The following is a 16,534-nucleotide window of genomic DNA, read 5'->3' as shown; positions in this document are numbered from 1 at the left end:
TTCCTTAAAGGCCTTTACATCACTTTTTTTATAGTATATTCCTAAAGATCTTATTTTTTACTATAATACATTTTGTGAATTGCATTTCCTATTAGTCTCTGAAGATATTTAAAATTCAAATAACTATTGTATAAAGCTGTGACATCCTAGAAACTTGGTGAACTCCGTTATTAATATAGTAATTTGTGAACTTTAAAAAGTTTTCTCATAGAGATCACTATAAATATTGTCCATTTTATTTCTTAGTTTCTTTTTTCTGGCTGTGTTGTACTGGCTGGTACCTTCAGTATAATATGGACAGGAAGCATGGAAATGTCCTATTGCAAAGAGGTATGGTTAGAGGAATGGAACTTTGTAAATACATTACCACTGATTGATGGTTTTCTTCTCACTCAACATTTCTCCTCTGCTATGCTGCAGATTATATTCTGTACCTTTATTCTTTTAATGCATACCTTTGATATTTCAATAGGATTCTTTAACAAAATCTAAGATTTAAAATATTAAAAGTCCCTAGAATGCTTCAACTATAACCTCATCCATTTATCTTATATGCCATTCTTTTCCAATGTTTCAGTATCATCTTCTGTTTTGTATAAATAATACTTTTTTGCTCACCATACCCTCATACTATGCCTTCCTTCACAATACTGTCTTTTTCTGCTCACCTTACCCTCATACTGTGCCTTCCTTCTAAGATGATTTTTCTTCTCTTTGAAGTACATTCTTTAAAAGTTAGTTTGGTTTGAGATTCTGGATTGTAGACTCCTTTTTTTGTCTGTCTTGAAATATACATCACGTTATTTTTGAGAGATAGGTCTGCTAATTATAAAATTCTTGGAGGAAAATAGTTCCTTTCAGGTCTGGGTGCCTTAGACTCTTCCGTCATTGGGTTAGCAACTCTTCTTTGTCCAATTTTCGTGAATTTGTTTCTAATCTAAGTTTTCTCTCAGGCTCTTTCATATTTTCTATTTCTCTTTATGTTTGTTTTGGCTAATCATCAGGGGGCACTACCAACTGAGAACTATTTTAAAATACATTCTTCCCTTGCATTTTAGGATCACATATTGTGGATTGAGGCCCAATGCAGAGTGATTGCCCATTTGGGATTATGGCTTCTCATGTGGGAGGTTTTCCCCTCCCACAGAGCCACGGGGAAATGGACACATTTTCTCAGTGTGTACTTTACTGAGGTATAATGATTTTCAGTTTCCTCTTCACTGAGGGAGGGAGTGTCTCTGGACACTTTTGAGAATTCAAGTCCTATTCAAAGTGTCCCTCCATGGCCTTTTAAACTCCAGCTCTAAGTTGCTGGATTTAGTGATGTCCCTAAGTCAGTGCCCTTTTACACCCCTTTGGAGTCTTGCTTCTATTTGTTTTTATGGCCTCAGAGAATTTTCCTTATTTTCCAGCCAACTCAGCCATGCATTCAAGTTTGTTTTTTATTTTTTTTCTCATGCATTCAAGTTTATTTTCATCCAGTATCTTTGTGGGCTTTGTTGTGAAACTTTGATATCTGGTCCTTAGTATGGTTGAAAATAGAGGTCTATCTTGGAGTTTTTTCAATTAAAATATCTTTGAGATGATTTTGTATCAGTACATGCTTCTTAATGACTTTATGGTATTTCATTATAAAAATGCATCATTTACTTCCTCTTTTTTTTTTTTTACTTACAAATCTTCTTTCCTACAGCATTGATTTCAAAAGAGAAAAATTATAGAGGATCAACATGCATATTTCTCATATTGCATATGTGTACAGGATATTCCTAAATATTAGGTCAAAAGCAATTTTGGCCTTATTCCCAATGCCTCTGTTTCCTGTTGTTCTTCCCAAACTTGCTTCTCTTATCTGCACATGACTGAATCCTGTATATTTTCTCAAACATATCAGCTTCTCTCAAGCCCCATTGCATTCACCATATCCTAGCTCAAAATATTTCTTGTTTCTATAATGCTAGCCCCCTCCTAAAAGGTCTCATTTTTCCTTGTTATCTTCATTCTGTTGTAGCACAATCGCCAATGAACCTTGTAATAACCTATTCTCTTCTGGAAAAGATTGAATTATGTTCAGTACCATGATTATTAATATATATAAGTGATCATTATAATTTAGATCTATTTAAATTATATCTAATATATTTTAAAATATGTCAAATATCTGACCCATATTTAAAAGATATTCCTTATTTGCCCTCCATATTACATAATAAACTATTAACTGCATATTCTTTTATAATTCAACCTCAACTTTCTTTCCATAGGTCCTGGGTGCTTGGAAAGGATCCACTATGAGAATCCTGACCAGATTGTTATGTTCTTATAGCAGAAACCCAAGTACATTCCTTAACGGATGATCTGGCACTTTCTAGATTTTTTGAAGAAAACTCAGCTAGAAATGGAACTGATGACTATTACTTTTAAAGTCATAAACATTTTTTGTTAAAGCATTTCTGGTGTAGTAAAACCAAAGAATCCTTTTCTGTAATTACTTAGGAAATAGCAACATGTTGATGCAGAGGGAAATACTCATAAATTTAACCATTTCGAATTATAAAGATTTTTCACTAATATTTAAAAATCTGTCAGTCTATTAGTTTTCTGCTTGACAGGTTTTTTTGGAGGTTACTTGGGCAACAGGACTATTAGCAACATTAGAATTAAGGAAGTATGTCCATATAGGATGTCTCTCATTATCTGTGTCTACTCTGAAGATGAGCAACACTTATGAGGCATAGATCCATGGCACATAGGAGTGCTCAGGTATGATGACCCCTCTCTCCACTGTAAAGGAATAAAATTTTTGTGAGATACTCATAAAGCATATTAATCTAAGAGAGAACTCATCTGACCCAGATGGCAAATGATATCCTCTCATGTGCCACATCTAGTAAGTTGATGAATGGCTTCTTGGAGTCTTGTTTGGAGGATAATTCTTAGGTTTTTAACTGGATTCTTGAATTTTAAAGAGTAGCTTGAGTAATTGGCTTTGTTCTGATTAATGCTTGTGTAATGCACCTTTATCTATTTTTTACTTTTAACCTAAGTGTATATTAATATTTTATGTGGGATTCATTGAGATTGTATATAGTTAAAATTTTTCTAGCCAATTTGAAAATCCTTGCTTTTGAATCACATACATTTACTATAACAGTCAATATAGTTGCTTCATTCACTCTCTTTATATTTGTCTTTTGTCTGTCACATTATTTTCCTTTTTTTTTTTTAAGATTTTATTCATTTATTCATGAGAGACACAGGGAGAGAGAGGTAGGCATACAGGCAGAGGGAGAAGCAGGCTCCATGGAAGGAGCCCGATGTGGGACTCAATCCCGGGTCTCCAGGATCACGCCCTGAGCGGAAGGCAGGCGCTCAAGCCCTGAGCCACCCAGGCATCCCTATTTTCCTTTTTATCTCTTTTCCTGCCTTCTTATGGATTAGTTGAGTATTTTATTTGTATACTTGGCTTATTATCTTCATCTTTTTGTTTTCTCTTTTTAGTGGTTTTTCTACGATTTAGATTGTACTTCTTTAATTTATCACAGTCTACCTTCAAATAATTTTATTCAGTTTCAAATATAATCTAAGAGCTTTATGACAGTATATTCCCACTCTCCCTCCTGTTGTGTTGTTGCCACATTTTTACCTCCATATGAATCATAACTAAAATAATATATTGTTTGTACTTTTGCTTTTAACAATCACTTATCTTTTAAAGAAATGTATAAATGAGAAAATGTCTTTTATATACTTCCACATATTTAACATCTCTAGTTCATTTCTTATGTAGGTCTGCCATTGCCAAAGCTTTTAGCATTCGATTGCTTACAATGTTTTATCTATTTGTTTTTTTCTTCATTTTTGGTAGGTCTTTTCACTGGATGTAGAATTGTCAATTGACAGATTTGTTGTTTTGTTTTGTTTTTTCTTATCACACACCAGGATATTTTTCTCTTGTGTTCTGTTTGTGTAATTTCTGATGAGAAATATGTATTAGTTTCCTATTGTTGCTATTTTAAAAATTACCACAACTTTGTTCACTTAAAACAACACAGATTTATTATCTTACAGCTCTGGAGATCAGAAATCCAAATGGATATTGTTGAGCTAAAATTATGATGTCAGCAGGGCTTTGTTCCTTCTGGAGACTCTAAGGCAGAATGCATTTCCTTGACTTTTTCAGATTCTAGAGGTTCCCGCATTCCTTGACGCTGGGTTTTCTTGCATCTTCAAAGTCAGCAATGGCTGATAAAATTTTTCTTATGCTATATCACTTTGACACTGACTTTCTTGCCTTTTTGTTTCACTTTTATAAGGACTTTGTGTTTACTTTGGGCCAATCTAGATAATACAAAATGACTTTTCATTTCAACATCAGCTGATTAGCAACATTAATCCCATCTGCAACATCAGTTCCCCTTTGACATGTTACATAACATTCACAGATTCTGGGGATTAAGACATAAACATTTTTGGAAAGCCATTATTATTCTGCCTCCCACAAAATCTTTGGCAATTTTTATTTTTTGTTCCCTGATATTAAATATTTCCTCCCACTTGTGGCTATTTTAAAATCTTGTGTTTATTGCTGATTTTTTAAGATTTGGATAATAATGTGCATTTTTGTGTATATTTATATATATTTTTTATTGTTTGGAATTAATTGACCTGTGGGATCTGACAGTTTTTATCAGATTTGAAAAATCTTTGACCAATGTTCTTTTATCTACTTTTCTGCCCTGGCTCTCTCCTTTTCTTTCACTATTCCAATTTCGTCTATGCTGGACTGTCGACTATTGTCCCAAGGTCTTCAAGTCTTGGTTAGTATTTTCAGTCTTTTCTTCTGTATGCTTCAGGTGGAATAGATCCTATTGTTATGTCTTGAAGTTAATTCTTCTTTACTTCTGAAATATCTAGCTTTATGTTATTTTCATTTTTAAGTGAATTTCATTTTTTAAAAATATTTTATTTATTTATTCTTGAGAGAGAGACAGAGACCAAGAGAGGCAGAGACACAGGCAGAGGGAGAAGCAGGCTCCATGTAGGGAGCCTGATGTGGGACTCGATCCCGGGACTCCAGGATTACGCCCTGGGCTGAAGGCAGGTGCTAAACCGCTGAGCCACCTGGGCTGCCCATGAATTTCATTTTTAATTCAAGTCAGTTTTTCATTTCAGATACTGTCTTTGTTTCATCTCTATAAGTTCCACTTGGTTCTTTCTTTTGTATCACCCATTGTTATATGCTGCACATTTGTGTCACCCAGAGTTCGTATGTTGAAACCTCACTGTGTTGGTATTAGGAGGTGAGGTTTTGAGAGGTGCTTAGGTTATGAGGATGGAGTCCTCATAGATGGGACTAATGCCCTTGTAGGAAAAGACATGAGAGAGCATGCCTCTCTGTTCTGTGGTATGTGAGAATGCAACAAGAAGTTGCCTGTCTGCAAACCAATAAGAAAACTCTCACTGGAACCCTATTGTATAGGCACCCTGATCTCAGACTTTGGGCCTCCAGAACTTTGACAAATGAATGTTGTTTAAGCTAGCAAGTCTGGTATTTTGTTACAGCAGTCTGAACAGTCTGAGACATCCATATTTCTATGTTGATGTTTTTCTTTAATATTTGAGCATAGTTATAATCACTGCTTGAATTTTAATGCTTTTATTTTATTTGTTACTTCATCTCTTGTTATTCCTGGTTCTTTTTCTATTGATTTGTTTATCTTCTGATTATTGATTACATTTCCTGATATTTGATTGGTCTAGTAATTTTTTTTATTAAATCTAAGGTACTGTTATTGTTGACTGTGTGGATTTTGTGTATTACTCTAAAGAATATTTGGATTTACTTGTGTAGATAATTTAAATTACTTACTTCTCAGTTTTGATCCTTTAAGTCAGGTTTATGAACTTTTCTGCAGCTAGTTTATTTTTTGCATCAGTGATAATTCAGTCCTAATAAGGTGCCTCCACAATCCCCACCCCACATCCCCTGCTGGGGTCTCCAGTAGCTATCCTGTCTCAGGTGGTCAACAACAGCTGTCCATTCCCAATTTGAAAATCTCTTGGCTCCCTGTATGAGCTCTGAGAATTATACAGCTTATAGCTCCTTGATTCTTTGCTTTGACTAACCAAGTCTTTGCTTTACTCTATATATGTGCCACCTAATACTCAGCAAAAATTCAAAGAGACCTCAGTACAAATTTCTGGCCTTCTTTTCTGCAAGGCCCTTTCTTCTCTGGCTTTCTGCCCCATAACTTTCAGCTACTTGACTCCCCCAAATCCTATCTGTATTTCCTCAACTCAGCAAGACTGACTGGCTTATTTGGGTTCCCTTTCCAGGCCCACAGTCTAGAAATTGCCTTTAGACAGAAATCCAGGAAGATTTTAGGACTCAACTAGTTGGTTTATTACCTTCTTCCAGAAAGGAGAGCTTTATGCTGCCAGTTGTCTAGTATATGAGAACTGTTGTTTCATATATTTTATACAGTTTTCTGGTTAATTACAGAAAGAGGTAAGTTTAGTTTTTGTTAATAAAATCCAGAAGTGAAAATCTCTTTCCATTGGTTTAAAGTGAACAAAGTTCAGTCTCCTTTGCCTCATTTGTTATGCTATCACACCATAAGAGGCAGAATCTGTCTCTGTTCCACAGCTTTTTGGCCAACTATTTTCCATTATGTTTCCTGTCTTGTCTACATTATATCCTTTCTTCTTGAAATCCTGTACTATGTAGCACTTATGTCTGTTCATTTTTTCCTGCTGTTTTTTGTTTAAATGTCCTCTGTAATCTCTACTTTTTTTCATTTGACTGATGCTTGTCCACCATTATAGTCCTGGCTCAGCATTTTGCCTTTCTCTTTTCCTTATTAACATCTCTCCCAATAGGTAAATGTTTCACTTAAATTGTTCTTATGACTGACTTGGCAGTATGGCTCTGGGGTCAGACTGTGTGAGTTTGATTCCTGTATGTTTCTCTTAATTTCTGGATTTCTGATATGTTGGGCAAGTAATTTATTTTTATTTATTTTTATTCTTTTATTTTTTTGGGGGGGCAAGTAATTTAACAGCTAATTTTCTTCTTGTAAAATGGGAATGATTATAGTGCCTCTCTTATAGGGTTTTATTATTGTGGATTATTATATATAAAGAATTAGAATGGTAATGCCATCAGCTGTATCTGTATTCTCATTGAGCTTCCTCTGTAATGCTTATTTGCATGATGATTTGTCCCTCTCCTCAAACATTTTCTTTTTTTTTTATTTTTTTATTTTTTATTTTTCTCAAACATTTTCTTGAAAAGAAAGATGCTGTAATAGTTATCCACACATTAGCCCCTAACAAAGTATCCAAAACATATTGGATGCTCAAAGTTTGGTTGAAATATTGTAACATTAAATCATGTGGCTTTTGTTTCTAAGATTGCAGTACCCTAACCTTTCTACTGTAATTGTTGCATTGTGTGGGTGAGTAAAGTTGAGAGGAAGAGAAAATACATCAGGAAAGATTTCCAGATTTTCGGATTTTTAGTTTAAGCAGTTTTGCATTTTGATATTTTGAATTTACAAATTAGAATTAATTAATACTGCATTTAATATGGAAAGCTCAGTCTTAAAGCATGCATTTACATAGTTTTGGTTAAAGACTCAGAAATTTTTGTGTTATTTGAAGGGTGCTAATTTAAGTTAAGGTTAGAATTAGTAAGAGGGTGTTCTTAATTCATCTTCAGTGAGGTAGCTTTTACTTGATAAAAAAGAACAGGATTTGCTACAGATCTTTTGTTTATGCTAAGATTAGTGAAAGTTTATGAGAGATTTACTTAGAATATAGGTAGAATAATATGTAGACTTTGTGATTTTATTTTAAAAATTACGTTGTGTAAACAATATTTCATTTGGAAATCAATAGCTATTTTATAATGTATTGTTCACAGAATGTGAAACTCATGCATGCACATTACGTTTTCCCATGTCGTTTTCACTTTAGTTTTAAAATAAAGATTTAGAAAGGAATTTCACTGAGGACCACTTCAATAACTACATCAGCCTGGGTGATAATAGCACATAGCTTTCTTGTATTTTAGGTTTGGCCAGAAGCCACATATATCAAATTTTTAAAGTATGCATCATTTACTATAGTATGTACGTTTCTTGAATTTTTATAGCAAGCACCTATTCATTATGTTTACAGATACCTATATTCCTAGGGACACAAATCGTATATATTTTTATGCACAAAATAGGAGTAACCCTCAATATTGACTCAAAGTTGGCTGTGGACTATTGCAAAGGCCAAGCTGTAATTTTATACTCTAGATATTGTTTTTCTTCCTCCCAGGAATATCCTACAACATTTGTTTTATTGTCCTAAGAACATTTGCAGCATCAAGGAAGGAATGCATTGAGAGTTAGGTATTTCTTTTGCTGTCTAAGGAAAGAAATTCTGATACTCATTCACTCTCTGATATATATAAACTGCCTAAATTTACTTGACTTTCAGTTCATTGTCTGAACTGAACAGTGTCTCAAACTGTCCAGGAGCAGTGTCTCAAAATTCTCAAAACCAAAGCAATATATCTGCAATTAAATGACAACTTTAAATGACTCAGAAGAAAGGCACTGCATGTCTAAAAAATAACCCATACTGGCTGCACTTAAAAGCAACTGAAATGCACATTCATAGCTAATTATAAACAAAAACTAGTTAACACTTTAAATAAAAGGAAAAATAGCAAAAAAGATTTAGAGCCTAGACAAGCAGATGAAAGGGTTCTAAGTTGCCTTCCATCTGATATTACTCAAATGCAACTCTGTCTCCAATTACCTGGGAATATGTGGTATTCCCTCATGAAAGCTCCAGATCAGAAAGGGCGTCCATTCCGTGCCTCTGCTTACTCACAGTCATTTGGAACCAGTTCAGCAGAAATATTTAACATTGCAAAAGAGTCTGGAGCCAGACAAGCGACTACAGACGCTAATCACTGGGTCAAAATAGTAACTTAGTAGGACAACAACTGCCAGAAAATATTTGTGGAAGCAGAGATTTTAGGGAGGAAGTATTTGTGCTGTTGGAGAAGCTATCACTGAATGCCAAAGTGCTGAAACAGAGTCATTAAAACACTTTTTAACCACTTGCAGGTTTGGGGACATAGCAATGTCCATGCCAATGGCCTCTTTGCTAGGTTTGGATTTGAAGGGTAATCTTATGCCCTAGCCCTAAAATAAATAAAGAGGGGAGGGGAAACTAACCAAATAAATAAATAAAGGCTGCCTGCTAGAAAGTTCAGTGTTTATTTTATTATATGATTTTAACCACAAGCTTCCTCTGCCTCAAATTGCAACTTACTAGTTTTTGAGATTTGGGGAGCAGAGGGAAACCATCACTATAACAATTAGAATATTCTGATTAATATCTAAGACCCTATTTGCCCCTGAAGTGCACCATTTGTTTGATCCACTTCTGTAAGGTCCATTTATTTATACACTTTTAGATTTTAGGTCTGTTAATGTGAATTATGAATATTCTCTGGCGATTATTTCTCCGTAGAAACCGCTAATTATTTGCACTACATTGCACTTTTCTTCCCTCCAGTACCAGTATAGGATTAATTGCTTTATTCCAACATTTCATTTCTCTTCTCCATACTTCAGACTCTGTTTTCAAGATATCCAGTCTCAGAACATTTTCTTGGCAGTGGAACTTAGATGAGGATGGTTGCCCATAGTATATATATGGAGTAAACAAAAAAATGTATGCTTTAGAGGAACACTGCAGCCTTTGAAAATATCATCTTATCTTTTGAATTTATGTAGTTTCTCCCTAAATTTACAAAAGGTATTGTCTTATTCCATACAGCAATTTCATTTACTGCTGTTCTTCAAAAAAGGGACTGAGAAACTGTTAGCCTCTGCTTGCACTATAAGGATTGGGAGTTCCCCAACACACACCAAATTAAGTAGAAGTAAAAAACAAAAGATATTAAATACAGAGTTATTCCTTGATTTTTGTAAAAGTTTTTGAGTCTCCTGTGATACTTCTTGGTCCATAACTTCTTTATATTGTTATAAGGAGGCACGCTTATCTTAACAATATATGTCTCATTCTGAATCTGGGTTCTATCTGTAGAAGCATTAAGAAGAAAATATTTGGTGCTCCTACAATGGAGAAGTATTTGCATATCCCAATCCTTTTTTATAGTCAAGGTAATGTGGAGAGGAAAAGAAAGAAAAATTATTACCTATGGAGCAGGTGATTTATACATTATTTAATTAGGCAACTCAATGCAAAACAAATTATTACCCAGTTTTAATGATAAATAAAAGTCATTAAATCAAACGTGATTACTAAGGCTATTGAAGTCTCACATAATTTAGTGGCTGATCTAGAACTCATATATTGGTCTGTCTGACTCTGAATATCATGCTCTAATTCCAAACAGAGCCCGATGGGAACTGAAAACAAGAGTTTGAGTGGTAAGAACCTTGTCAAGGAAGTGTGGCTTTTTCATAAATGATACAAGAGAGGTAGTTCCCAGAGATTGAGACCAAGGAGGCCCTTGGTGTCGGTTAGGGGTCACAGCAATTCCAGTTTCCTGGGCAGCTGGGTGCAGGGAGCCTTGGTGATTGGATAACATGACCATCCCTCCAAACCAAGCTTCAGACATGTTGGTCTATTTTAAATGCTTTAAAAAATGTTTCTATAGTTATCATTATCATGAACAACTAGAAGGCCACCATCCTCATTTGATAGGTCAAAAAAGAAATGAGCTATATGCTTTAAAAAATGGGAAAATTAATCTTACTTTAAATAGAAAAGTGGAAAAAAAATAAATAGAAAAGTGGAACCATTTCAATCTCTCATCTATCAAATTTACATATTTTGTTATAAAAGTTTATTGACAGTAGGTTATAAATATATAGGAAAGGGCTGCTAAAAGTAAATTGGCATTCAGAACTAGTCACAAAGCCCTCTGTGTCATTAGAAATGACCTGAAAACAATATTTATATTTCTGAAAAAGTACGTCAGGAATAAAAGAATTAGAAATAAAATATTAACCTGGTGTATAGAAAATAATCTTATTGCTATGTCACCTTTAGCTTTTACTAAAAAAGATGTATATATAACACAGATGGCCACAACCTCTCAGAAGCTTTTACTCAGACTTAAAAACACAGTCTAAGATTTTGTCACTGCATGTGACTAGCTTGAGTACTCCCTAAATGAATGGCTGTGTTATTCTTATTTTGTTTCTAAAATATACCTTAATTTTCACTAACTTAATTACGTTTTATTTTACTTTGGTAGATTTCATCCTCATTAACTAAAGAAACTGAATCCTGCATTTGTCACTAAGTTAACATAATAAGTGTTTAAAAGAATCATGACAACAAAATATTGATGGAGTGTTTATACAAGCAGCATGTTTGAAAGTGGTATCTCAGTGTTCCCAAAAACGGAATTGCACCCCAACTTTTCCAGAATTTTTGTTTCTAAGATTGCCATACAAAGGAAAATCTAATTCATTGAATTGTTGACTCTATATCAACAGATGAAATGTGTACTCTGATGTACTTTCTTTGATCTCTCATTTGACTGTTTATCAAAGCTGATTAAACTCTGGATACACAAATCCTCTTAGTTTCAAAATCATGTAAAAATAATGGATAATAGAGCATTTTAAAGCATTCTCTGCTATTCCAATTTGGTTTTATGATTGTAATATGGCTATTAGGTCGGGGAAGAGAGTCTGTTTTTATGTTTAGTTCCCTTGGTAAGATCCAGTCTTTTGCCACATTGAGTTAGAGTGTTTTTTCAGCCAAACTTGCTCATGCAGTGAAGCAAGAGCTGTTTTAGTACACATCAAAAGGAATCATTACGAACATATGAAACTCAGTTCATTCCACTCACCACAATTTAGGGGCTTACACTTTTTGAAAAGTTGTGTGTGCTTTCTTTATCTGTATATAAGTTGAGACATAATAGAATAGCAGTTGATGTATTCAATTATAGATAATTACATATTATATCGCTTTATGAATTTCAAGAGCTTAACGTCCAACATTTTCAAAGAACATATATTTAGTCCCTGCTTATTATTGGAGGCACTATGCTAAATATTTTATATATGTTAACAGATTAATCTATTTGCCTAAGATTACATAGCTAATGTTAGTGGAAGAATCAGGAATAGAACATAGATCTCTAGTATCTTATTCTAACACGTTTTAAATTTCGTAAATCATTTATTTGATTCTTCTAACATAATCCAGAAATTTTTCTTCCAATCTCAGTCTTAATCTCTGTATTTTAAAAAAAGGGATAGATATACACATGAGGGTGATTAGAAGAATGTCCTTCCTGAAAATGACATGCATTATGGTGCTATGTTGTTTCCCCTTACACACTTTATATGGCTCTAGAATTGCTTCTTGAAGTAAACCATTATTATGCTAGGCAGCCCAGAGCAGATTTTATAAGATGATATGCTCATGTTAGAACCTTTTCAAAGTAAAATCATGGAACACTTATTCTGTTTTTTAATATGGTTAACAACTGACTTGTAAGTTCACATAAACAACTAAAGTACAAAAATGAAAAGAGGGAAACAATGCTCTCTGCTGCCAGCTCAGATGATCCCTGTTAAATTCGACAATCCTGGCCAAGAGTGGCAGTGTGACCCTCGATTATGGCTTTGCAGATACTGTACAGACCTTTGAACAAACACTATTTTGAGGTTATAAAACATTAACCGGCCCAAGGGGGACTATTGTGTTTTAAGTAGTGATAGAGACACTTTGACAATTCTCAAATGACCATGGGTTTGATTTCATGCAGTTCTGATTTTTTATAATCAACTTTCCCTATTCCACTTTCTCTTCATTTTCCAAATGGTCACAAGTGTGACCCAAAAGAAAGTGATTATAAACAGGCAACTTCTTCTAGCAGTTCTAGGTTTTCTTTGAGTTTTTTTAACTTTTTGTTCTGTCGCTCAGTGATTTTCAGAGTGTGTGACAAACTATTAGTGAAGCATGAAATCAATTTAGTGGGTCACAACTACACTTTGAAATCTAATAGAATGGACTAAAAATATTTGAGAGTATTGCATGAACTAAGTGCATTTGTGAAACTTTTGTGTCAGGTGTGTGTGCATGTTAGAGTGATACATAAATTCCTAGAATGCTTGCTGGTCAAAAAAAGTAAAAGTCACTGCCACACCTATTTTGTGTGATGGAGTTCCTATGTTATTTTAAATAACTTCAAATAGTGATATAATTGCTTTCTCAAATGTGATCTATTGGTTTATGTCAGGCTGCCATTTATTTTTAGACAAAAATGATAGCAAATAAATGAGTATACTACTGCCTCCCTACTTTCAATTAGTAGAAAATGTTAGTATCTTGTACCTCTGTAGAAATAGTCTTTGGATCTGTTCACTTGTGATCTGGTGCAGAGAACACTGGTCAAGGTCACATACCATTTCTGTTTAGTTTCTTGACTTAGTTGCTGTACCTTTGCTTGGGAGAATTATTTTTAACTAATTATTAGCATTTATATCCTTGACAAACGCATTTAATGTGGATATGAATTTAACTACTGTTTTGTTTTCTCAAGTTAATACGACTGACTTAAAGAAATTAGAGAAAAAGAATTAGAATTTTAAATTTGTAATTCATTATATATCTTATGTGTGTTAATACATATTTTTAACATAATGAAAATTAAATATAACCTATTTAACCATATTTTATATAGATTTAAAACAAACTCTGGAATCCATTAGAATTAATTAATGAATAAAAGTATATTTCATATTATTTGGATCATATTTTGCTTAAGATAGTATAATTATTATGTATCTCATTTTTTTTTCTTTTCTTGCATTTTCAGCTAAAATTGATCAAGAGGCAGAGGAAAACTCACTGACAGAAACTCATAAATGGTGAGAAATTACTTTAATATAAAAATTTATTCTCAGAATAGGTTTATAAAGTACTTATTAGTATGCTGTATCTGAAAGAACCAATTATTAGCTCAGTTTTTATTTTCAAGCATAAAAGAAAAAGAAAATAATAGTTTACTTCAATATTATATTGAATTTCTGAATCTTGTTTTTATGACTCTGAATGATGTATACATCTGTTAAGTACCAAATTATTGTGAATGCTTTAGTACCATCTCTTTTGGATGAGATTTAGGACTGTGGAAGTACAAGAGAAGGGAAGATAGCAGAAACCCATTTCAAGAAAGAAGGGTGAAAAGTTTGGTTATGGGAAACTATTGAGTTTCCACATTTAAAAGTGGAGTTTAAGTTGGAAGCCTGGTGCTTCCCTTGCATAGACTTTTACTTTCAGAATGGAGATTTGGCAATCATGAGTGAGTGTGCATAGAAAAGTATCTCACAAATCTCTTGGCTTCTCTGCCTCAATTTTCTCCTTTTCTCCTTTCTTTCTATATTAGTGTTCTCCAGAAAACAGAACCAGTAGGGGTGTGTGTGTGTGTGTGTGTGTGTGTTTACAGAGAGACTGAGAGAGGTTAAGTAATTGGCCCCATAGCAGGTTGGAAATTCCTGAAAGGAGTTGATATTACAGTCTCAAGTCTGAGAGTATTCTGGAGACAGGATTCCAGAATTTTTTCCTATTAAGATAACCATGGTCTTTTTTTTCCCTAAGACCCTCAGCTGATTGGATGAGGCCCATCCACTTTGAGGGTAACCTGCTTTTCTCAAAGTCTACTGATTTAAATATTAATCACATCTTAAAAATATTTTCACAACATATAGATTGGTTTTTGACCCAAAACTGGTTACCATACTTAGCCAAGTTGACACATAACAAATTAACCATCGCATTCTATAAAGAAATCTGACAACTCCTGAATGAAAATTTTGATTAAAGAAGTTCTTTACCATTACTTTATTAGGCAAGATCCTGTATATTCTGTGAACAGATATCACATTTTTAATTGTTGTTTATTTAATATGACATATTGTGCTAGACAAATTAGTGAAGAGAATTCACCAGTTTCCTTTTCTTAAAAAAATTCTTTTTACTTAAATTCAATTAGCCAACACATAATGCATCAATTATTTCAGATGTAGAGGTCAGTAATTCAGTTGCATATAACACCCAGTGCTCATCACATCATTGTGCCCTCCTTAATGCTCATCACTCAGTTACCCCATCTCCCCACCTCCCTCCCCTCTAGCAACCCTCAGTTTCTTTCCCACAGTTAAGGGTCTCTCATGGTTTGTCTCCCTCTGATTTCTTCCCATTCCATTTTCCCTCTCTTCCCCTATGATCCTCTGTATTGCCTCTCATATTCCTCCTATAAGTGAAACCGTATGATAATTGTCCTTCTCTGATTGACTTATTTCACTTAGCATAATACCATCCAGTTCCATCCATGTTGATGTAAATGGTAAAATTTCATTCTTTCTTAAGATAGAGTAATGTTCCATTGTGTATCACATCTTCTGTATTCAATTATCTGTCGATGGACATCTAAGCTCTTTCCATAGTCTGACTATTGTGGACACTGCTGCTATAAACATTGGGGTGCAGGTGCCCTTTTGGATCACTACATTTGTATTTTTGGGGTAAATACCTAGTAGTGCCATTGCTGGGTCATAGGGTATCTCTATTTTTAACTTATTGAGGAACTCCATACTGTTTCCAAGAGTGGCTGCACCAGCTTGCATTTCTACTAACAGTGTATGGGGATTCCCATTTCTCCACATCCTTGCCAACATTTGTTGTTTCCTGCCTTGTTAATTTTAGCCATTCTTACTGATGTGAGGTTGTATCTCATTGTGGTTTTGATTTGCATTTCCCTGATGGCAAGTGATGTGGAGCATTTTTTCAGGTGTCTGTTGGAGAATTGGCCAATTTCAATGAAAAGCAAAAACAGGTGAAAACAACAACAGCTTCCAGGGAAGATGGCAGAGTAGGATGCCCTATGCTCACCTGGTCCTATGGATACAACAATATAGTAGCCACCTCAGTATAAATAGCCTAGAAAATTATCCAAAGACTGGCAGAACAGAATCTCTATAGATAAATGTAGAGAAGAGGCCACACTGAAGAGAATAGGAAGGGTGGAAACACAGTTGGGAGCTAGAGGGACCTATAGGACAATCCACAGGAGGGAGGGACACTGCTGGCACCAACATGGAAAGAGGAGAAACAGAGTCTCACACCAAAGATCCCACACAGGAAAGATGAATCCCTATAAGATTTGGCTTTGAAAACCAGAGGGGTCATATTTTGAGACATCTTAAAATTAGCAGGGGCTTAAAACCTGGAACATTAAGAGTCAGCAGGGCAAACAGAGAGAGGAAACTGAATCTTCCATCCTTAAAGAGATAGCAAAACAGCCCTACTGAGGTACAGCATAGAGGCAGCAGTTTAGAAAACACCTGCGGTATATAGGAGGGGGATTTGTTTACCAATATCAGAGCATATGCTGGAGGGGCAGGGATCTTTGGGAGATTTCTTCAGGAACAAAGTACTTGACAGGCACCATTTCACTCCTCCACCCCAT

General features: G+C 34.5%; 1 protein-coding gene across 2 annotated transcripts in view; it reads left to right on the top strand.

Moving 5' to 3' along the window:
* The window catches only part of FMN2 (formin 2), a 369,098-nt gene that overhangs the window by 280,662 nt on the left and 71,902 nt on the right, over positions 1-16,534 (top strand). For both annotated transcript variants that reach the window (XM_041773384.1, XM_041773378.1), the window contains one exon: positions 13,883-13,934. In XM_041773384.1, coding sequence (XP_041629318.1) covers positions 13,883-13,934 — 52 coding nt within the window. The remainder of the gene's footprint in view (positions 1-13,882; positions 13,935-16,534) is intronic.

Source organism: Vulpes lagopus, chromosome 1 (genome assembly GCF_018345385.1).
Source record: "Vulpes lagopus strain Blue_001 chromosome 1, ASM1834538v1, whole genome shotgun sequence".
Lineage (NCBI taxonomy): Eukaryota > Metazoa > Chordata > Mammalia > Carnivora > Canidae > Vulpes > Vulpes lagopus.
Note: the sequence above shows the minus strand (reverse complement) of the source record. Positions and strands in the feature narration are given on the sequence as shown.